Source organism: Electrophorus electricus, chromosome 20, assembly GCF_013358815.1.
Source record: "Electrophorus electricus isolate fEleEle1 chromosome 20, fEleEle1.pri, whole genome shotgun sequence".
In the NCBI taxonomy this organism is placed as follows: Eukaryota; Metazoa; Chordata; class Actinopteri; order Gymnotiformes; family Gymnotidae; genus Electrophorus; species Electrophorus electricus.
In genome coordinates this window covers 11,697,405-11,720,828 of record NC_049554.1, presented here as the reverse complement: position 1 = coordinate 11,720,828, position 23,424 = coordinate 11,697,405, and the positions used below count along the sequence as shown (strand labels likewise).

General features: G+C 43.0%; 2 protein-coding genes across 4 annotated transcripts; both read left to right on the top strand.

Annotated features, from left to right (window-relative positions):
- The first annotated feature begins 773 nt into the window (after positions 1–773).
- On the top strand, positions 774–8,071 carry gmppb (GDP-mannose pyrophosphorylase B). Of its 2 annotated transcripts, XM_027001911.2 has the most exons (11): positions 774–1,004; positions 1,318–1,368; positions 1,537–1,756; positions 2,362–2,442; positions 2,643–2,691; positions 2,809–2,951; positions 4,319–4,477; positions 4,685–4,763; positions 5,033–5,160; positions 5,502–5,684; positions 7,029–8,071. In XM_027001911.2, exons 3-11 carry the CDS (start codon positions 1,628–1,630, stop codon positions 7,158–7,160), a joined length of 1,083 nt encoding a protein of 360 aa, XP_026857712.1. In that variant the 5' UTR covers positions 774–1,004; positions 1,318–1,368; positions 1,537–1,627; the 3' UTR covers positions 7,161–8,071. The 2 variants fall into 2 exon arrangements, with proteins under 2 accessions (XP_026857712.1, XP_035376557.1); XM_035520664.1 differs by lacking the exon at positions 1,318–1,368.
- A 634-nt stretch (positions 8,072–8,705) lies between these two features.
- On the top strand, positions 8,706–23,187 carry lmcd1 (LIM and cysteine-rich domains 1). Of its 2 annotated transcripts, none has more exons than XM_027001881.2 (6): positions 8,706–9,116; positions 13,892–13,980; positions 14,528–14,783; positions 17,318–17,662; positions 20,145–20,360; positions 20,877–23,187. In XM_027001881.2, the coding sequence occupies exons 1-6, from the start codon at positions 9,090–9,092 to the stop codon at positions 21,012–21,014; spliced, it is 1,071 nt and encodes a 356-aa protein (XP_026857682.2). In that variant the 5' UTR covers positions 8,706–9,089; the 3' UTR covers positions 21,015–23,187. The 2 variants fall into 2 exon arrangements, with proteins under 2 accessions (XP_026857682.2, XP_035376428.1); XM_035520535.1 differs by lacking the exon at positions 8,706–9,116 and adding an exon at positions 11,799–12,289.
- The last annotated feature ends 237 nt before the right edge of the window (positions 23,188–23,424 follow it).

The following is a 23,424-nucleotide window of genomic DNA, read 5'->3' as shown; positions in this document are numbered from 1 at the left end:
AAGTGTATTTTAGGACACACTTTGGAGTTTAAGAGTGGATTTTGAAAGACCACGGGAAAATACAAACACCCAAATGCTGTGAAATCCTATGAATTAGTAATGTCATTCACAATAATCTAATGAGTTATATTTTATGAGTTTTAGAGCAGTGAAATCATAAAGAAAGAGCTACAATAAGAGAAGTCCGTGTTTCGAATGACACTGTATGGGTATGTCTAACTGAAATGCTGTATTCAACTACTTAAGCAAGCGAAGGTGCTCTGATCGTTTATTACACAGCATGGATTTACAGTACTGCATTGCACTTCCTCGCCACGTTGTTCTCCAATGATTGGCCAAGGATGAGGACGAATGAGGCGCGTCCAAATCAGGATAATGGCGTATACCATTATTGTGGGGATGCAAATTAATTCTTTTAAAAACTCTAACAGTAAAACATAAGCGTAATCCATATATCTCGGCAAACCCTTAACGTAGTTCGTCAGAATCGTTTCTGTTTTTCTTGAATAAAATGTCAGGGAACTTTAAACAAAAAACAACTGCAAAATGGGTACAATACGTAAACCAACGTGTGTGCTCACTGTCATTGCTACGTGTACGTATATCTTATTTTATACTGATTCCGTATTATTCTTTGAAATAGAGTAAAACCTATAAGCACAAATACGCTTAGTTTCCCACACTTTCCGGGGCTTGGGCCGTGACCGAAACGTCCCTTCACGCTGTTGGTACGTTCCATTGACCAATGACCTATTACGCACGAGTTAGTGTGATCCGCCCACTTGCTTGGTTTCTGGATGCCGCAGGAGGAAACTAAGCATTTATTAAATGAATAAAATTTATTTATGGATTATAAGAACTACTTCAACAAGCTGCGTGTGTCTAATTTCCTCCACTACACCTCTCTAGTTAGGGATCGAATTATTGATTAGTCTGCTTTTGTCTCTTTGGAACTAACAAGCAACCGGATCTACAAGTTCAGCAAGTGATAACTACATTCATTGGTGAGTGAAAATGCTTTTTGTCGCGCATGTAAATTAATTTGGCTACCAAATAAAACATAGTGTCTATTAAATACGGTACTATTTACCAGCGCTGATAGTTAGATCTGTAGTTAGAAATGACATGCTCCCTTTAGGGTGGTAGTTAAAATAAACAATTTAGCAGTGAAGTTGCTAAGTAAGATCACAATAATTAAGAAGTGTTCTGTTAACTCCTTCGACTGGAATTGTTGGATTTCCGGTAACCTTTCTTTGAAACAATTGTGTTAATACGAGTCTGTTAGACATCACTTGTCCTGTACCTTCTCTTCCTTAGGTCACTGCACAGCTAGAAATAGAGGAGAGAAAACAGATAGCTATTCCGAAGGTATACGGTCCACTTATTTAGCTATATAATATTGATAAAATCAATCAGTACAATGTTAGCTACTTCCAGACACCATGAATGACAGCCGCAATTCTTATGCAATATTAGCAAGAAGTGTACTAGGATGCGCGTGTTTGCTTCTGACGTCTGCGTCTCACTCCGTCACAGGTGCAGTCATAAAGCAGTCAGACCTGATGCTCTTGTCCATCTGGTCCAAGTCCCAGGATTGCTACTGACTGCTCTTTTGTGCTTGCCCATAATGAAAGCACTGATTCTTGTCGGAGGCTATGGCACTAGACTGCGGCCCCTCACTCTTAGCGTGCCCAAGCCTTTGGTGGAGTTTTGCAACAAGCCCATACTCCTGCATCAGGTGGAGGCTCTAGTGAAGGTTAGTGTGGATCCTGTACACCATGGGGCATTTATATCAGATGCCCTACTTTGCACAGGGGATTTTGCCACATAAACATTTATGTGCAGGCTAGCACGTGATGAATGATGTTGGCCTTCATGTAAAAAATGTAGAATAAGAAAACTACAGTGTTCTATGTGAAAGATGACCATGTTGGAAAAAATACTCTACCTTCTATCTTCATGAATGTCATTTCATCCAACCAGAATAGGTTATATGCTTGGTTACATCTTGAATGCTTTCAATCAGCATGGTGAAATTTCACATAACATGCAGTATTAATCTTATTACACAAAATCCTTGCATACCTAAAATCTGTGTTCTCCCTGATGAGATATTACTGGTGAACTATTAAAAGTCTTTTCTTTCTGAGTTACATGAAGAGCACAAAAACCTGGGTCCATTAGTAGCATTTTGAAATTTATATAAGTAAAGCTTTTGGTAGCTCAAATACAGTCAAGACTGCTCACACAGCAGTGTTCACTCAGCCACTTCCTTTGAGCTGACACCCAAACCCAAAAGAGGTCAAACTCTTTACTGTGAAATCATATGGATTTATTCACATTGCCACTCTCTGTGGACAGGCTGGAGTCCGCCATGTCATCCTGGCAGTGAGCTACATGTCTGAGCTCCTGGAGAGAGAGATGAGGGCACAGGAGCAGAGGGTGAGACTATCTTACTGGTTCATCCTGTCAAACACTTTTGACAATATAGAGGGAGTGGAACATTTGCTCCTTAGTTTCACACTGTCAGTACACAGGAGTCAGCTTTGCTCTGTAATGATGTTCAAGTTAACTGGGAGTAGAGATGTCCAAGTATTTTTCAAACATACTTAAATAATAATGGTACATCCTGACATCCGCAGCTCGGAATTAAAATCTCTCTTTCACATGAGAAGGAGCCTCTGGGCACAGGTAGGATAATTCTACCTTCTATGCCAAGACTAGCAGTTCTGGGTGCCATCATTATTGTAATAACTCCAACTTGACCATTTGTGCCATCTTTTAATTCCACTGGGTTTCATCTTTTAGCTGGTCCACTTGCTCTAGCACGTGAACTGCTGACTGACAGCGAGGAGCCTTTTTTTGTCCTCAACAGTGACGTAATCTGTGACTTCCCCTTTGAGGACATGCTTAAGTTTCACAAGAACCATGGCAAAGAGGGAACCATTGTTGTAAGTATTTGGACTCAATTGAAGTTATCAGTTAGACTGAGCTTATCAGTTCTGTGTATCAGTTGGATAGAGGCTCTATATTGTGCACTATTTGCCAAAATGTCTTTTTGCCGTTCTTCTTGGATGAAATCCTCAGGTTGTGCAATAACATTGCAAACTCCATATATACGGTGTACTGTCTCCACTGCTGTTCTGAATTCTTTCAGCCAGCTTACCAGTAAAAGTGGATATGGGTGTCGATTCAGTAGTGGAACTACCACCAGCCACATCCTGAACACGGTCACCATGAATGCAGAGGAGGTGTCATGTCAGTATAAGCCCCCTAAGCACCTCCATAAAATGTATTACCAACAAAAAGCAGGGATGTAAGGAAGTTCTATGGCTGGATAAGGCACGAGTGAAGGATGCACAGAGGTAGCACAAGTTCATGCAGTAAGCACTCAGTTGAAGCAGGGGCATATCACACTTGACAGGTGTGAGACAATCCAGCACTTAGCAGGATACAAGCTGGTGGCATGGAAAGCAAACACTGAGACACATAAAGTAGCATATGAGCTGGAACCAAATGGGAGTTACGATCCTGTGGGACCTCGAAAATCCAGACAGAATCCAGACAAGTAAGTAGTGATGAACCAACCAGAAATGGAGATGGTAGATAAGATGCAAAAAACAGCAGCGGTAATAGATGTGGCCGTTCCAAGTGATGGAAATATCCAAATGAAGGTGTATGAAAAACAGGAAAAATACCAGAGACTAAAAAAGAAATAGATGTTGAAAGATAACACCATGGTTGTCCCAGTAGTGATGGGGACATTGAGGCTGTGACCCATACCCTGGAGGAGGAGACCCCAGGAATGATGACAATGACAGTCTAGGAAAAGGAAAATATTTCACCTTATTTTCAAACTACCAGGCCTTTGGTACATGGCCTGAGTGTGAGTGGGGTGAAAAAAATATAACCGCTCACTGGAGGGGTATCATGAAAAATAAATAAATATAGTGTCAAAATGTTCTTACATTTGCAGTGAAGTACACAAGGTTTCCAGAGAAATGGTGCGTTTTGGGTAGGAGAATTTGGAGTCATTTATTTGCTGTCCACGCCAAGCTCGCAGTGGTGACTCAGTGATATCTACACCCAGCCTCAACACTCATCTTCCCTGCAGAACCCGATGGCAGTGATCAGGGTGACCTGCCCGTCTGATGAAGGACCTCTGTCCAAAATATTCTGCAAAAAATGTCCTGTTTTTCTGGAAGCCTTGAGTACTTCACTACATATTTTATAGTAGCACGTTGTTTCTGCGGAACATCATAACTCTGTTGCATGCTCCAGACTGACTTCTCATAAAGTGACATGGCTGTCATTGCAGGTGACTAAAGTGGAAGAGCCCTCCAAGTATGGCGTGGTTGTGTACGAGGCCGAAACTGGCCGCATCCACCGCTTTGTGGAGAAGCCCCAGGTCTTTGTGTCCAACAAGATCAACGCTGGAATGTACATCTTCTGTCCCTCCATGCTACGTAGGATCCAGGTCAGGCTGAAACCTGAGCTTGCGAAGGGTAGCATGAGCACAATTGCTAACGTGGCCAGCGATTACCGTGCTAGCAGCCCCAGTTAGCAGATTTGGCGACTCTTCATTAGTTTCACTCATGCATTATTGGTTCTAAAGGATCATTAGCAGGAGATTCTGTTTTAGGGATTCGGTGACTTATTTAGCTTTGCTTTCTGTGCCTGGTAGCTGCGACCGACCTCCATTGAGAAGGAGATATTCCCTGTCATGGCAGAGGAGGGACACCTTTATGCCATGGAGCTTCAGGGTATGGCATCACACACCCCTCTTAATGTTTCATTTGCATTCAGATGCAATCTGGAGTTGAACATCCAGGGCCTACGCTACAAGAATGTGGAAGATTTTAGTTACCATTACTTTTGTGCCATGAATTTTTAGCCAGTAGGTTAATGGTAGGTATCATTCTATGAGTTCTAGTATAGAGGTTTGTTATGTCTTAAGGCAAAACAAAACCCTGACCCCATTTGAATCAAAGTACTGTATTACTTGTTCCACATGTGCCCTTGCGTGTGACAGGGTTCTGGATGGACATTGGGCAGCCTAAAGACTTCCTGACGGGCATGTGCATGTATCTGCAGTCACTCAGACAGCATGCTCCTGAGAGACTCCGCACCGGACCTGGTTTCCTGGGCAACGTGCTGGTGGTAAGTCATTTTCAGCATTTTTCCTTCTTTTTTTCTTTGTTTTCAACGCAGCGGCTTGATCAGCTTGTGTCCACCAGGGGGCAGCATGAGATTATGGCTTAAAGACATCCTCTATATGCCCCTATTTTAGGACCCTTATCTAAATACAGTATCTGTATTGATATTAAAGTCTACATTTGTTGAGCTCAGAAATCACGGCAACAACCCAGGTGGGATTAAAAAAAAAAATGTGTGCAACATTTTTGCTGAAATGAGGAGTTTGAGTCTTTAAACTGCAGTTTCAAGCTCGCGGCATTGCCTCAGTGATGGCGGCGCTCTCCCTAAGCTGCTCTTCCCTGCAGGACCCAACGGCGGTGATCGGAGAGAACTGCACGATCGGGCCCAACGTGACCATTGGCGCTGGCGTGGTGCTGGAGGACGGCGTGCGCATCAAGCGATGCACGGTGCTGCGTGGCGCTCACGTGCGCTCGCACGCCTGGCTGGAGTCGAGCATCGTGGGCTGGCGCTGCTCCGTGGGCCAGTGGGTGAGGCGTCACGCTCTCTCCCTCTCACATGTCCACATTTGTGACATTCCAAAGGGACGATTACATACGTGTGTTAAAGTAATGCTCCTTTTTGTAACATAATCTACACTCCAGGGCAAAAAATGGGCCAAACCCAAAATTCAATTTACTGTTCCTAACAACAAATCATAAAATGCACTCCTGAGACCTAAATCACCATTTGCTCATAACTGGTCATTGCTGCAGTGAACTATTGGGGAAAACAGGGCAATTCACTTACATAAGTCTTCTACACCAAGATAAAATGATGAAAAGATTTAACTGTTTGATGTAAAATTCAAACTAATACATGTCTAGGTGTTTTGTTAGTTGTTTTTTGTTTGTTTGTTTGTTTGTTTTTTTCAAACACTGAGTTTAATTTGCAGTTTTTGCACAGGTGTGTATAGCTTCTGTATGACATATGTTTAATTACCTCAGACGTTTTGACCCGTTTCCCTGTAAAAGAATAAAGTCAGTCAAATTTATTTATATAGCACTTTCTTATCATATCCATTGTCACAAAGCAGCTTTATACATGTATGAGTCCAAGGCCCCAGTGAGCAAGCCAAGAGTGACCGTGACAAGGAAAAACTACCTAGAACATGAAGAAACCTTTGGGGGGTGGAGGGGGGGGGGCATCCTCCTCTGGCCAACAAAAGACTCTCCAAAGGCTTTGATCTTTCAATTAGACTTCAAACACACTTCTACTGCAAGCCTGAGCACAGCTGTTGAGGAACCCTTCTAATAGGTGCACTTAAACTGCTGTCAGAAGTGTGTTTGGAGTTAGTAGCAAACAGATCATTGTCCATTATATGCTGCAGATGTGGTCTACAGAGATTAAGCTGAAAAACGCTCAAGTGTCCCCTTAGTAGTAATGTAGTAATGGGGACATTACGAATAATGCGGTAAGCAACTGCTGGCAGTTAATATAACATGTGGGTTGAATAGAAAGAGCAGCTGGTCTGTCATTTTGTTTATGAATTATATATACCTAATGTGTATTTACTGGGCTGATATTACTGTTGTTATTACAAGCGGCAAGCTGCTGTGTATATTTTAAGACAACTGTGGATCGGACCATGTGACTTATACATGTTGGGCTTTTAACAGGCTCTGGTTGATCTTATCAGTGTGGGTATATGTGGCATTCATTTTTTTTTGTTTGTTTTTTTAAAACTGAACTGAGAACAGTGTTTAGCTATATGCAGTTGCAAAGGCATACCTGATCCAAAGTGATATATGTTCTTATAGCATGGTTTTACTTGATGATTTGGTCTGGAGGAACTGGAAGCTTTGCGAGCTCACTGGGCCATTCCTCTCTCTCAGGTGCGGATGGAAAATGTGACGGTGCTCGGGGAGGACGTGATCGTCAATGACGAGCTCTACATCAACGGTGCCAATGTCCTGCCCCACAAGTCCATCTCAGACTCCGTGCCCGAACCACGCATCATTATGTAGAGACACACACACACACACACACTTCTCACCAAGCGACAAAAGTGGGCATGTCACTCGCAATGCTGGTGTGGGGACAGTGGATGGGGAAACTGACCAATAGCAAAGTGGCCGTTTGAACCACACCTGGGTGGAATATATGTCATGAGTTTTATACAGTTTAAGAGATTCAGTTATGAAAAAAATGTATGCAAATCAAGAAACATTTCTGTGTTTAAAATGATCTAGATAAAAGTTGGTCTAGACTAGATGTTCCTCATGTTTGGTCCTGTGCATTTGATACAGGCCTTATTTGCCTGATTCAGTATGCATCATAGGCAGCGGTTTCCACCACTGAGATCATTGTGGGCACAAGCTGATATCACATTGCCTTAAAGCTGAACAAACGAGAGTTGATGGGCGTTATACAGCTGCTTCTGCGTTCTGTCCCGGTTTTTTTGTTTGTTTTTTCTTGTCTATTCCGAATTGATGATTTGTACTGGTATTAGTCTATCTCGGGCAAAATGTGTAACTGGTAATATTCTTAAGACAGATTCAACTTACCATGGCCTGTTACCGCTTCAATGATGTAAGCCTGAAACTCTGATAATGGTGCCATTGTGTCTTTTAAATCCACTCTGACATGTTATTATGGATCTTTGAATGCAGCAAGAGGACACCATTTGAATTAAGACCATCAACATTGTCTCAAACCTATAGATTATTTACATGTTATGAATGTGACGTTTCCTTGTCTGTAGCTGGGGAACACCAGTGGTGATACTGTGCAACTGAACAAAACTGGGAATGGACTGTATTAACTTTGCAGTGAAAGGCTTATGCAGTATGTGAGTGGAACCAATTAAATGTCTCAGCTCTACAGTTTTAATGACTTTTTTAAAAACCAGAATTAATATAAATTATACAAGCAGTCAGTGTGTGTGTCTTTGTTTGTGAAGAAAACTATTTCAAAAAATGTTTCATCATGGACCTCATAAATGCAGGAAAATGTATCCAGACATTGTGATATTTTTATGAAAGGCGTTCAAGAGGCCCTATAAAATCCAAAATAGAGTCCTGTATCAGTCAGATCCTTCAAAAGAAAAAAAACGAAACAAAACCGTGTTAGCCTAGATGGGGCATTACGCATAGTGTCATAGTCACTTTGACCAATAATAATCAACAATTCGTGTGTATTGTTTCCTGTCTGCTTCTTAATTCATCCAAAATTACTTTGGCCTTCCCTCACCCCATGGAAAGTCTGTCCAGACTAAGATAAACCTCGTAGTGCAGGCTTGGCTAGGACTTTTAATAGTACAAACTGTGACAAGACGGTATTCCGCCGACGATATTTGGCAGCAGCTCTGTGGAACTGTTTACTGGATGACTGAGTACTTCTTAACCGCGACCCCTAGCATGCATGACTACTTCATCAATGACAGGTGATTTTCGATTAGCCTTTATTAGGTACACACGAAAGATTTTAATCCCAAAATAAAATCTAGCTATTTTTACCCCTGTTATACGCATAATACATTCCGCTTCCATAAAAAGGCAAACCAAAATGTTGAGTCAAAACACAAGAAACATCCTCCCTTCATTCGGAAGGTGTAACTGATGACCAAGAATGTGAGTCGTACATTCTTCCAGGCTTATATCGTACATTCACAGCCATGGCTGAGGTCATGCCTTTTTCCCCCGGGAGGATGGCTTTTCCAAATTTGTAGCATTTCAAGTCAAACGCCTCGTGTCCGGAGAAAAACGGTCTTTCATTGGTCGCTAGACGTTTCGTACACCGTAGCCTAATAAGTTCTCAGCAACTCCGACTCCGTTAAATAGTGTGTGTCCAACACATGGAGAGAGGCAGATCGGTCTCGACTGTGAGTGTTGGATGAACTCGATATTCTCTGTGTTCACACACATTTCACGTTGGAAATATACACATTTGGCAAAATGGATGTGATTTCGGGAATGCAGAAGGTGAGGAACATATTTAAGCTTTTAGTTTTTTGGTTTTTTTTGGGTTTTTTTTACCCGAGTTAAATTTTCTGTCATCTCTTAAATGTAGATACACACTTTGCATACCATGAACATACGCTCTATTTTAAAACACTGTCAACACTTCTGTACTGCTATTGTGTGAGATTGGACATATTTACAATTAGCGCTACATTATGAGAAACGGTTTGTGCTTCAGAAGATACAAATATTTGAAATCATATTTGTCAATCTGTGCAGTTATTCTTTATATTTGGTGTATACATTTCCACATCAGATAGTGCATCACATATCCTTCTATCCTTCTAATGTCGCCCAAGACTCAGCATCTCAAAATAATGAAGCGAAAGCAAGTTATGACACTGACCAACACTGGCTCCAAGCTCCTTACCTCCAGTCAGTCTCCGTAATTGTTTTTGTTGTAGACATCGTTTTCACTTCTGCAGCTCTTTTCGAGAGAATTTTCAACGATTCGCATCGCAATACTATGAGAACATTTATCCCCTTATCGCGAAAAGCTTCACCGTACTGGCCGACAGCGCTGTGAATACACGCGCCCTTCGCGCTACACCGACCAGACAGCGCGTAGCTCGTGGCGTGGTTGCGTAGTTACCGCCTCGAGCACTTTACTGCCTCGGTCGCAACTCCGCAGGCCCATTAAAGTAGTTTTCTGCATTTCAGCAACACCCTGCACCTTTCGGATTTTTCCTCTGTATTTTTTAAGTCTTCGGAGAAAGAGGTGGCGGCTGCTTAATTAAAGACCAGAGTGGGATTTGGGCTTCTGTTAGCAGTGGCTCAAACTGGAAAATTGCTGAGGCTTCACAATTCGCAGGCACATTTGCAGATCCTTTGGCAGATTTAGGCCGTGGGCTGGGGTGTACAATGGAGCGCCTGTCTAAGCGATATTCAACGCCTTTGTGGTTATTGGAAGGACTTGCAGTTCCTTTGGGCTTGTCTTTAAGATGGCTCAGCTAAAATTCGCTGATGCATGGTGAATTGTTTTGCTTTGTTTTGTTTTTTGATAGCCTACTGCTAGTTCTATGTAGGGTCTATCCCATCGAATGTGAATCTCATTGTTGCTTACCAACTCTTTAGCTGTCAGTCAAATCAACCATGTTCCAAAGAAGACTTATACCACAGCATGTTAACTAGGGTGCTGAAAATTAACTAGATGGGATCTGATTAACTTACTCAAAGGTGCTAATTGTGCGCATTTGTCGCAAATCTGCAGTTTACCGAATCCCTATAATTAGGTTCCCTTCTTTGGTAGCTCAGTGGGAGGGATTATGAAGGGACAAGGTAGGTTACACGTAGGCACTATGTTCCTAGATGGAGCAAATAAAAAATTCAGACTCTGTTCCAGTTCTCCTGACTTCTGACTCTGAACGTCTTTTTTCTCTTAAGAAATTTATTGTTTATGATTTTTTAGGTCTACAGACTCTAAGATATTATGCATTACAGTGCTTTCTTATCTCACCTACAGCTCTTTATTTCAGTAGTTCTTTAATAAGATGAATGTCTGTATTGAAATCAGCATGTTGAATCTGACTTCTTCTCTGCATTGTTTGACTTTCTGCCCTGTGGAAAAGCGTTCATCTGTCTGCAGACCGTTTACCTAGAGTGTGCTGCTGCTATAGCAGCAGATAGCAGGGGTTTTACGGCAAAGCTATTTGTGGAACATTTCAGCGAGACTCAGGGGATTTCATAAAGATAAAGAACAACATGGATAGATTATGGCGTAGCTTTTGGCATTTAAAATGCGCTTGTTCCATCTGAACTGTCAGTATGAATTATTGATGTCTGTGAGGAGGACACTTTGAAATTTTGTATCTGTTAAAAATGAGCAGCAACTCATCCTTTTGTGTATAAAGGTCATTAAACATCTTTAGACATCTTTGTTCAACTCACAAGTAATTCTGGGTGATGAATGGCCACTTGACCTTTGTGCCTTTCTGGAAACTTGAGCCTCTCAGCTGAACAGAATAGCTGTTCAGGACATTTCCAAGTAATTTGTTAGTGGATGTCAGCAGCCCGACTTTGTGAAGGGGATTCAGTCAAGTTGGTAACACTGACTTGTCAGATATTTGTTGCTTTATGATAGAGTTGTGTGTGTGTGTGTGTTACTTCTCTTGAAACATGAAATAAATGTATTTACTTTTAATAAAGTTGCACTTTACTAAGCCATTTTGCTGCCAACATTTATAACAGTAGTTATTTTAACAGCATTGAAAAGCAGCAACAATCAAAGCCCAGTTGTCAACCAAGAGCAATGAGCCAGTCCTGGGATTTGACTTCAGGCTTGTATCTCATATCACTAGGCTGTGTGCTATCCTGAGTCCTCTAAACACTTATAAAGGTCTTGAGTGTCATGGTTGTGTGTGGCATTTTTTGGTTTGTCCTCTATTTAAAGTTTTTGTTTTGACCCTTCATCACTGGGATAAATCCGAATTCTTTACGGCGGGTTGCTCTTGTCCGTCCGTGCTTACAGGTGTGGTGTGATGTGACGGCTGTGTGCTTTTGTAACGTGTTGACGGAGTGACCCCATTTGTCAAGCGGCCTCAGAGAGTGAGGCAGCTGGTGTCATTACGTATCTCCCCTTTCTCTCATACCTTGGCTCTTACGCTGTCCTCTGTGGACAAAGGAGAAAATCCTGCCCAGCACACAGATGCAGTCTGCAAAGAGTTCTCTATGGCAAGTCAATTTCAAGGGATGAACATTTCAAAAATAGAATCAGCCCTCCAGTCAGTTTGATTGATTGGTTTGTTCGTTTATCACTTTTCCACTCTTCAGGAGGAAAAATCTCGCTGTGTCTCTTCAGGAAGAGACTGTGTCTCAGCGAAGAGGCCTTGGCCTCACTTCCACAAGAAAACAAAAACAACCTCGAGGCGTCGGCTGCGTAGTTGTACGGGAACACGCCGGTGCTTGATTGTTCAGACTGCAAGGGAAAGCCTTGGCGTAGACGCCCCACACAGAGACAAGAGCAGCTGCGACGTTCCAGGCCGACGGGACAAGTGCACGCCTGCTCCGTGTCGGCTCTTTAGCCGAAGCGGAGCGGGCTCGGCGGGCATTGGGTAACGACCCGGACGGAGTCGGATCTGACCGTGCAGTGAGCAGGTTTGGAAGGCAGTGACATCATGGCAGTAATGGGAAACTCGGTGAATCATCATTTGGGAGATTTAAGCTCCGAGCATCTTCATGCTCCCTTGACCGTGTTTGCACATGGCATGAGAATTTGTGACACATTGTGTCTGTGTGTGTTCCTGTGTGTGTGTGTGTGTGTGTGAGTGTGTGTGTGTGTGTGTGTGTACATGCATGCACATGCTCTGGCATGTCTTTCTATGCCAGAAGCAACCTTTCTGCTGCCATTCTGCTTCAGTTGGGTAGGTCCATGAGGCCCTAGATAAGTATGGATTTCTACAGCACATGAGCACAGCATGATGATACACCAACCAGACAAGTGACACCACATGTTTGGGTTTTTAATCCAAGCAAAACTCCTCTAACTGGTCTAAGAGTTCTAACTGATTTGGAGCTGTGATGCGAATGTGAACCTGAAAGAGAACCCAAAGCAAAAGCAAAATAAGTGTGGTCGACACTGGATCAGTCACAGTGAAACTAAACCAGGACTGTACAAAAGAAACTGGCATGAACAGCATGAACACTGCTGGGTTTCAGTGCTTCCACTTGGATATTTAAAAATTGGATCATAGAATAGCAATGCACCGTACAATTGTACAACAAACAACAAATTCAAAAGACTTCAGTCTGATTAACACAAAGTGAATGCCAGTGTTGTGCAGTGCATAAACCAGGTAGTTTCTGCACCCCCCCCCCCCCACCCACAGTTACATACAACGTAAAATTATTGTAAGGATTTCAAATTACTCAAAATAGATCTACAGTTGACATTAAGTTAGAGGCTGCAGGCCAGTAGCCAGGCACACCTCTCACACTTGATCTGACAAAGACTAGGTACATGACTTTTTCCTGGCTATGATTTATAGATTGAGTTGGCCGACCTTGCTGAGTTATTGGGAGGCTTTCATTGAAGGATAGCCTTCAGAGGCTTTTCAGTTAGCTATGCCACAATGTCTGTCTCACTTGTAGTCACCATTCCAAGTTAGCTGGCTAAGAGAGTGTGTACATAAACATTGACGTTTTATTAACAATGTCATAGCCCCTTCTTTAGAACACAGAGAAGGGTAAGGCTGATACAGACCAGTCCCTGTAGTGATAATCATTGGTTAGGTTTCCTGTTATTTTGCTAATAGACTGGAACCCTTCAGAATATCACTAGAATGGGTATATAGGCACGTACACAGCAGCAAGTCCCTGAAGACACACTAATGAGCTTCCACTTTCAGATAGTAATGGGTGCTATATCACCCAAAAATATGTAAAATATGAAATAGCATAGGAATATGTTGATGTTTTTCTTGTACTTTATTTAGGAAATATGTTTATATTTTTGTTCCATTCACTTTGTTATCCCTTTGCTGAACAACATTAGTAAATTAATTGGAGGTAATACTCTTTACTATACTTGAAAACACTTTACAGTTTTTTAATACATTACATTGTCTATTTTGACTCAATTTGTACTTGTTTTTTTGGTCTAAGGTAGTCCTCACAGCTTCATGAGAGTCAGCCCGCAGGTCCGTCAGGCAAAGACCTTTGTCTTTGTTACCGTTCTCTGCATACAGACTCTCTTTTCACAGTTTTTTTTTTCTTCTTTGCCTCTGGCTTTCTTTCCCCAGATGTCGGTGGGGCAGTCGACAGCAGGAAGGGGCGCGGTGTGTCTGACATGTAAAGGGATCTGCACTGGATTCCAGCCACATTCCTGGAGGTGATTTATTCTCCCGGCTAAAAAAAAAAAAGACTTAAGAAAATGTGGAAAGTGCCTGCCACATTGCCTCGACGTTTGCGGAGCCCTCCGCTCAGTCTCGCCGCGGCGGGCGTCTCTGTTTAGATTTCCGCCGGCTTGAAAGATGATTCAGGGCAAATATGTGGGTGACTCAACATGCACTGAAATGTTTTTAAAAGGTTATTGCACCTTTTATATATAAAACGTGCTCCCCTAAGTGTATGTTATGTAAGCTGTTGACAGCTCAGATGCGTTCTGTTATTTGGCCAGGCATTAATACTGCAGAATTTCCAAACTCATTACATAGGAAGTAATGGTAACAAATGACCATTTATTAGTAGAAAACTGGTAATGAATGTGTCTTATCATATTTATCAGTTCCTTCTGTAAACCATCACTGTCAAAACAAAGCACTTAAGAGGTTTTCTTGTAACTCCGCAATCCGGCGCCACATGTTGCAGCGATGGGAAGTACGCCCCACGCACACTGCCGTGCACTGGTACTGACTCCCCTCTCTGCGTTTGTTCAGGAAAGCCTGCGTGCAATGCCACTGCAGCCAGGAGGGCCACGCCCCCAACTCGGACACCGAGGACGACCGCAAGATGGGCCAGCTGTTGGCGGACTCCCAGTATGCCCACCTGACAGCCAAGGTGAAGGGTGGAGACGGCCTGAGGGTGTACAAGCGCAACCGCATGATTGTCACCAACCCGGTGGTGTCCCGCAAAGACCCCACCTTCAACACTGTCACCTACGACTGGGCCCCACCCGGCCTCACCCAGAAACTGGTAAGAGGAACCGAGCGGGAGGGACACCGGCATTTTTCAGGGCTCCGCAGCCTCGTAAAGGTCTGGCTCTGCTGTTCGTGGTCTTAGCGATGAGCTGTCCTTTAACACAGACAGCTGGGATCCTGAGTGCTAACGACATGGCAAGGGGTGCAGACAGAAATTCCTGATGTTACCGTTATGTAACGAGCGAGACAGCCAGCCTTTGTTTCGTTGCAAAGGAAATCCCACTCAGAACCGGAAGCAAAAATCCCACGCCGTGCCTGCGATAACGGACCATGTCGTATTGCTGACGTCCTGTCTGCTAAAATTCCAAACCTCCGCAAAAAAAAAAGCTAGTAACAAGTCAGCGATCCGAAGCCACCAATATCTAAAGAGCGACTGGTGTTCCTCTGTCTTCTGCTGTTTAGGTGAATGATTGATTGGAGGGTGGGGTAGGATTGGAGAATTGGGGAAGCAGGAATGCTGGCTGCCAGCTAAGCCCCAGCACTGGGTCTGCTGTTTGTCAGTGGAATGCCCGGATGCCCTGAGCTGCCACCAGGGGAATGGAGCTGACCTTTTCTCTATCGCGGTCACTGGCTGTCGCTGCTCCTATTCTTATACAAAGCTTTGATTCACCCTGGCCAGACCTCCACGTTGTTCCAGAGGGGGTGGGCGACGTGATGGTGGGCCAAACCTACTGGAGTCTCCGCCGCCTGTGCATGGTGGGTTGGAGATCTGGAACTTAACCTCCTGCTTTGCTGTGCTGCTTTTGGCTGCCAGGAATTGTGTCCGCTGTGTGCCCGGGTGAAGAACCTCCATTTGTCAGGGGCTTTGGGACGACTTTTTCAGCCACCCGAGCTCCCTCTGTTTTTGCCTGAAACCCAACGCGTCGCCATAGCTGCTCTGACAGGTTGACGGCAGAGGATTTTGGATTTTGCTTAGTTAAAAAGCAAGGCAGCTCCGGTAGTTCTCTCAGTATTGTTTTTCTGACCATTTAAACAGTATGAATTTTAGCCAGGGCTGCCTTAATGGCTGCTTTGGAGAGACTTTTTTTCTCACTCTTTTCATGCTGTGCTGGGGCTGTTGTTACAGCAATGTGATTGTCTGTCCAAGGGTGTAATAACAGTCTTATAAATCAAAGTAAAGAACTGTAGCGGTTTTGTTCTTTCCAAACAAACGCTGTGCCGAGAGACAAAGATGTTTTCTTTTAGCGGGATTATGAATATTTGGGGTTGCTCTAAAGAATGCCTCAGGATTTTATGATGCCATGAAGACAAAACAGTAGGATACAGACCAGATGACTCTGTGTACTGGATGGCCTCAGGTTGAGTCCACCATGCCAGGAAGTTAGCTGAAAGACAGGATAACCATGTTAAAATGCCACCTGTTTTGAGTGAACTTGTACGGAAACCATACTGTTCAGTGTTCCAGTCCAGTTAGCCGAAGACAATGTGAAATCATTCACTTATTTTGAGGCAAACACACAATTGCACTAACACACTGGCCCTTAGCTAATAGACAGTACTGCTGAGCAAGTCTTTTAGAGAAGGAATGAATTACTTTCTAATAGTGAGAAGGAATGAAACCCTCCTAAATAGTGTCCAGGGAACCCATAATGTTGATTCATTCACTCTGCAAGCCAGTCCTCCCTAACTACATGTTTTTCTAAGAGATTGCTGAGTTAAACCGGAGCCAGCCAAGTGCACGTTTCTGCAGTGTTTGCCTGCTATTTTTGCCCACCTGTATATGGTACATGCATTATGTAATCTTAGGCTAAAGTTTCTGAAATGAATGAAAAAGAAAAACTAAGCTGGCTCTTTGTATATGTGAGTGTGTTTAGGGGATTTGTATTTCTTTGGAAGAGGCCAAACCCTTGTGGCGAACCCTTGTGGCGAAGGCACTGGTGAGGAGACGGCTGTCCCCCTGCCTGGCTTGTCCACTGCTGGGGACCGGAACATTCTTCAGAATCCCTGGCTGGCCATGTTTTTTTTAAAACCTGTCATAATGGCTCTTAAATCTTAAAGGGTATATTAAAGAAGCAGCATGAAACGCAGTGAAAAGAGGCATTAGCAGCGAGGCAGTAGTGGTGGTGTTGTCTGAGAGCTCGTGAAAGGAGGGAATGTTTGCTGGAACTCCTCTGGGCCGCTGGATGAATGGATTGCCTTGTCTTCAGTTTTCTGTCCCCCCCCTTATTTTCACAGGTTATGGTTCACTGTGAGAAGGTTGTTCTGCATAAGAGGTGCAGTCCAGGTTTAAATGCTCTAGAGTTTTACATGTTTTAAATATGGGCCAAGTAGGTCTTAAGAAATTTCACTGGGACTTTCTGTTAGTTTTGTGGGGCTTTTATCATTAAACTCCAAATAAGGTGTTTGAACTTTATATCGCTGCAGCTTCTTTATCTTTCTTTTTATATACTATTTTAATACTCATTATTTGCCCAGTATGATTCTAACCAAATAATTTGTTCATTTTGTGTGTGTGTGTGTTTGTGTATGGGTGTGTGTGTGTGTGTGTGTGTGTGTGTGTGTGTGTGTGTGTGTGTACCCATCAACCAGGCCATGCAGTACATGGAACTCCTCCCCGTGGAAAGGCGTCCTGTGGCCGGCACAGAGGGTGCTCTCTACCGCCGCAGGCAGTTAATGAGACAGCTCCCCGCGTATGATCAGGACCCCTCGCACTGCCACAGCCTGTCTGATGCCGAGGTGAAGGCCATGGCTCAGTTTGTGAAGAGCTACAAGGACCAGGCTTTAGGAGTTGGGGAGGTGGCCCTACCTGGAGAGGGGGGAGCAGTCAAGGAGAATGCCGGCAAGCAGAAGAGTGCAAAAGACTCCCAGGAGCATCTGGACCCAGAACCTACAACCAACGGCACACTGGAGCAGAGCAGCCAGAAGAGCCAATATGTAAGTTCAGTATAGGTACCTTAAGCAGGAGTGTACAGTGTTGTTTATGATAGCATATGTACATCTGCAAGCACACATCTCTCATCATCTTATGTGCCCAGTAGAATGCAAGGTCCATATTTTGGAAAAGCTACAAAACTCTTAATTCATTCAAGATACCCAGGCGGTTTGTGTTCTCGTCCCCACACTCTATCTGAAACATTTCTAACGGCCCCCTCTTCCCCATCATCTGTCTTCATCCATCCATCCATTCTTACCTCTCTGCCTGAAGGTCCAGTGTTAGCAAGTGCATCCACAGATTTTCAGAGAACTGACAATACAATCAACATTTTTCACTCTGCCTTGTGTTTTACACTTGATTGATGCCTCAGACTGCGGCATCTTGGGAATTAAAATATGTAGCACAAGCAGACATATGTCTTGTGTCCATCACAGTCGGATTGTTCATGTTGTTCTGCTTATTGCACATCAGAGAAGAAATGCAAATAATGAAAACATGGCTCCATACCATCACGGCCAGAAGTTCCATATGTGGGCTGTGAACACTGATGCTCCAACACACTTGTACAAGAACAGTCTGCACGGGACGTTTTCGGTTTTCAGTTAGAGGGCCCCTTCTTCCTCAAGGCTCTGTTGGCTTTCTATCTGGAATGAGTTCCGACCCGGGTCGTTGTGATTGTCCACGTCTGCCTATCGGCGCTAACGTCCTGAACAAACATCTGCTGGGTTCTTGCTGGTCTTTTGCTGATTTCGGAACAGTAAGCCTCAATTGACGTACTTATGGAAGGCACAGATCTCCAGGCTGTTAGCTGTTGAATGAAGGGTGATTATGACCTTTAAGAAACATAAACAAAAGAGTGAGAAGATTGTTTGACTGCAGCAAAGTGAAAGCTGAATGGGGAAACAATCATGAGATATTTATCGGATCAGATAAGACCATTTGTGTATTCATGTGTTACAGTGATTTTACAGTTTTATTACACACGATCCTTTTAAATGAATGAAGAGAAAGGAGAGTCTTTTATAAACCATCTTAACATATTCTGGGTAGTGATTTACAATATACAATTCATGGCTGAATTAGTGCTTGTCTTCGGTTTACTTGCTGGGGCACATTTATAGGCCTGTAAAAATCTCACTGGGTGCTTTTTTAAAAATATTGGACAGATGGCACCCACTGGTCTTCCTGTTAATTTTCTAGTTATTCTCCATACTCAGAATCTTCACTTTAGGACATTCCATGTCTGTGAGGTCCAGTTTTTGTATTGTAGAAATAAAACACTAAAGTCCAATTGCAGTCTCCTGTACAGATTGAGTGTTATTTGAACCACATGCAAATGGAAATAGTTGGCTATATGGTCTTGTGGTCAGAAGACACTTTCTTTTACAATGATCTTGTGTGTGTGTGTGTGTGTGTGTGTTTGTGTGTGTGTGTGTGTGTGTGTGTGTGTGTGTGTGTGTGTGTGTGTTTGTGTGTGTGTGTGCTTGTGTGTGTGTGTGTGTGTGTGTGTGTGTGTGTGTGTGTGTGTGTGTGTGTGTGTGTGTCCGTGTGTGCTCAGTTCCTTCTCCATGATTTGTCCTTGCTTAGCCTCTTGTGGTGTAACGGGATATGCACTGTCTGTAAAACAGCTCTGCTACTCTCATATTACCAGAATTTGGCAAGCAGTAACCACACTAGTGGTGGTTTGTTTTTTTGGGGGGTTTTTTGTCTGTGTGAGAGAGAGGGATTTGGTAGGGTCTTGAAGAGTGAACAAAGGTTTCAAGAGCCTCCGTCATGTGTAACACAATTCAGCAGAGCCTGTTCTGAGAAGCTGCTGAGATAATGATTACATTTCCTTGGCTGGAGTGTGAAGTTCAAATTGACATATTTGGCTCAACCTCTGAGGCTAGTCTGCTCTCTTTCTGTCTACTTATTTATTTTTGAGGGGGGAGGGGGTGCTATCTGAACATCAAGTATAACTCTTTAGGGTTTGTTTACCTGGATGACAGAGAAAAAAACAGCATAAACAAACCAAAAATTCCACCTGTTTTATCGTAGCCGTGCTGAAGCTTTTCCTAATCTTCCTCTCTAGTACTCGCATTTCCCAGAGGCCTGTCTTAGGGAGGAGAGTAGCTGCAATCTGAAACTAATTGGCGCTAGAGGAACATCTGTGCTTGATTTCTGTTTTATCATAACAGGAATGCTCAGATGGGGCCCATGGGCTATTGCCATGACAATGTGGCTCTGATTATTTCTCAGGAGAATCAGATGAGGATCAAACTGAATTTTTCCTTAAGTATGCAGTTTAACAGGTCGTATCCTGGCCTGGGTAGCATTAATGGTGAAACAAACCCATTATCCATTAGCCCACAGCTATTTTCATTGGGGTTTTGAAGGCGGCTTCGAAAAATCCGCTGGTCATTCTCCATCTCACTTTTTTCCCGTGGTTTACTCTCTCCGTGTTGGATGGGTCGGGTGTGTTCCCCCACCCCACACACACAGAAGTGCACTGGCTGCAGAAAGCTGGTGGCGCCAGATGAGCCTGTGGTCTACGCTGAGCGGGCTGGCTACGATACACAGTGGCATCCCACCTGCTTCGTGTGCGACGAGTGTGGAGAAGCCCTGGTGGACCTCGTCTACTTCTGGGGGAAAGGGACCCTGCTCTGCGGTCGCCACTACTGCCAGAGCCTGAGACCACGCTGTCCCGGGTGTGATGAGGTTCGCCCACTCACCTTCTCACCTTCGGGCTAGTTTCGTACACATGTGCTGCCTTTAACCGTTAGTGGTGTCAGTCATTTCCAGTTGCATATTGCTGGCATTGCAGTATTCCTCACATCACTTATATTATAGTAGATTGATATTGTGATAAAAATCAGTATATTGACACTATAATGATATAATTATTGAGAACTGTCACAGTCACTTGGGGAGCTTTCAGAGGTTTCAGCAAGAAAGTTTCTGTCCCCATATTTGGGTTTGCGTGCATGCATAACTTGCCATCTGACTCCAGTTTCTTTTTTGTGTGTGTTTATTGGACAGCCTGATATGGCTCAGACAGATGTTAGGAGATAAAAGTAATGGTTATTTGGTCTGGTAAATATGGCTTTTATGTGAAACATCTTTGATGTTGGAAGTGTAATTAGCTTGGGGTGCTAACCCTCTCCTGCTCTCTTTCTCTCTCTACCTCACTGATCTCTCGTTTGCTCTCCTCTTCTTTCTCGTTCTCCTTTGCAGCTGATCTTCTCCGAGGTGGTCCATCAGGATGCCAGTGGACAAGTGTGGCATAAGGAGCATTTCTGCTGCTGGCAGTGTGGCCAAAGTCTTGATGTCCAGTGCGTCTGCGATGGGCATCGCCAGTCCCGGCCGCTCTAGATCGCTCTACACGGAAGCCTCCTAGCCTGGCAGTGCCGCTCTGCTCAGTGGCAGCAGAAGGCCAGTGAGGATTCCCTCATTTGTTCTTTGCCTGTTTTTCAAACCCACCACAATAATATTAGAGTGAGCGAAAGTAAAAGGTGATCTTTAATTAGGAGACACCCGAACGTAAAGCAGTGAGGAAATATCACAGTTTTGCTTTCCAGAGACTCCAGAGTCTTGTTGAGCTTGTTGCAGTCGTACGGAATTTTACTAGATTTCTGAGAACTTGTGAAGAGAAAGACCCACGCCCTCAAGATTAGAGAAGAGTCATACTGCTCTGACGACTGACGCCATGATATAATGCACCCCTGGGATTGACTTGGCTGAGGAGGAGATGATGTGTAGGGTGGGCCTTTGGCTCTGGCCCGAACAGGCACCCTGAGGCCTGCGTGTGTGCCTGCCTGCTTAGCATAGCACGTCGGTTCACACATCACATTAGCTGGGCATCGCCCGAACCCATCACTGCATCTTTAGGTTGTGTGTTCCTAAATCCAAACTCCCTTTATTCACTTCACAGAAGTGTATTGCGAGATCAAAGTGCACACAAAACACTGCAGTGTTTGCTGGGGTGAGGGAGGAGGGGATGAAAAGGGAAGATGGATGGCAGTTCACGAAGAAAGTGAGCAAAAAAGGTAGAGTTACATAAAGAAATAATATGACTAGTGGATTATAAAGTCATGAGAAAGAGGTGAGCAAGAGCCTCTCTCACATTAAGATGCAGGTAGGGGATTCATGGAGAGCTCGTTAAGACTGGTCCATGTGAGCACTTGTCATGTGACGGCATTTGTAAATATTTGATGGTGCTCAGATTAACTGCACAAATAGCAGTGTATGTGTACAGCATGAGCAGGATTGTGATATGCTTCTTTGTGAGCTTCAGGTTCACACAAAAAGCATGTTTCAACATGGCAAATAATGGTTTGCCAGTTTGAAATGACTCCCCCCAAACTTACTTAAAAAATGTTGATTATATCTATGAGTTATAATCATAATCACTCACATTTATTAGAGGTATATAACAACACCAAAAATGGCTCTCCATATCACCCTTGGAAACGTGATGTTTGGATTTCTGGAAGTAATATAATCGCATGTCATTTCAGAGTTGTTTTTAATGTTTGTGCAGATGTTTTAGTCAAACATTAAAGACAAAATAAATGTGCATTTTGTGTGGAAAATGTGCCAGTTTGATGAGGTTTCTGTAATTGTACCTATTTTAAATTTCAAGTTTCACACATTCAAGAACGATGTGCCTGGAATGAGAATCAAAGTGCAGCTCCGAGGAGAGAACTGTGTGGGAACGTGTGCTGTGTGCTTGTGGCTTTTGGTTTGGGTTTTTTTTCTTCCTCACAATGCTGTTTCAGATTATTTCAAAGGCATCACCCATAATGGCATCTTAAAACATTTTAGATTGTGTATTAGCATTATGAAAACAAGACCATTTATGATGTGTGTGGTTAATGTAGAACCAGTGGAAATATATAATTAACTTCACCTACCCTAAAAATGAGTCTTTAACAGAACTGGAATGTTTTGTGAATGCTGGTATTTGATAAACTTTAGTAGTGATATACTGATAGAACCAATTAGTTACCAGGAAATCATTTTATCAGTCGCTATCAGTGGTAGTGGTATCCTTCTAATGACAGTACCAAAATAATTTATTTTAAGATGTATGTATTTTATATGAACCAACTGGAATACGTTTTAAAAGGAAAATCAATAACATTTTTAAGGTGATTTTGGGTTTTTTTAGACTGTGGGTTTAACAAATCAGGAATACCTTTTAGTAATACTAATTTAACATACTGTTTGTCTGTTTGGCTCTCTTAAATGGCACTGAGAATCAGTCAGAAAGTTCTGTGTATTTTCTTTGTTATGCATTTAAAAGTATTGTCCAGTGAAAAATCAGTGACTGATATGGCGTGTTTTGTTATTTGTTTTAAAATTGCATAAGATGAGGTTTCCAAGTTGACAGTTTGACTTCTTCCTTATTGGAACAGTTGAATGCTTTTTCATGTGAAATTCATGTGCTGCGTTGACTTGGCCACCTAGGCAAAGTCCTGTATGCATTCAAGTATGTTTCAAATGCATGTTCTCTACCTATTGAAATAAAAAATATAAACCTGCATTTCAGCTTCATGGTTCAATGTGCATTACAATTTCATATTTTTAAAGACAGTTATAGTATTTTGTATGTTACTTCATTGCTATTGTGCCATCAACTTCATTTCCTATCTGAAAGTGAAAACAAACTGAAAATCAGCTTTCATGACTGACAGCATGCTGTTGGTTGTAAGTTTTATGACATCATTTTAGCTATGGCCATATTACCTTGAATCTCAAGTGATTCAAACCCTCTGTGGCA

Bases quoted from the DNA above. Each gene is read 5' to 3' on its own strand.
- gmppb (XM_035520664.1), top strand. From the start codon at position 1,628: ATGAAAGCACTGATTCTTGTCGGAGGCTATGGCACTAGACTGCGGCCC. The intron at 1,757-2,361 runs GTTAGTGTGGAT...CTCTGTGGACAG, and splicing joins AGGTGGAGGCTCTAGTGAAG to GCTGGAGTCCGCCATGTCAT. The intron at 5,161-5,501 runs GTAAGTCATTTT...TCTTCCCTGCAG, and splicing joins TCCTGGGCAACGTGCTGGTG to GACCCAACGGCGGTGATCGG.
- lmcd1 (XM_027001881.2), top strand. From the start codon at position 9,090: ATGGATGTGATTTCGGGAATGCAGAAG. The intron at 9,117-13,891 runs GTGAGGAACATA...TTCTTTCCCCAG, and splicing joins TGATTTCGGGAATGCAGAAG to ATGTCGGTGGGGCAGTCGAC. The intron at 13,981-14,527 runs GTGATTTATTCT...GCGTTTGTTCAG, and splicing joins TTCCAGCCACATTCCTGGAG to GAAAGCCTGCGTGCAATGCC.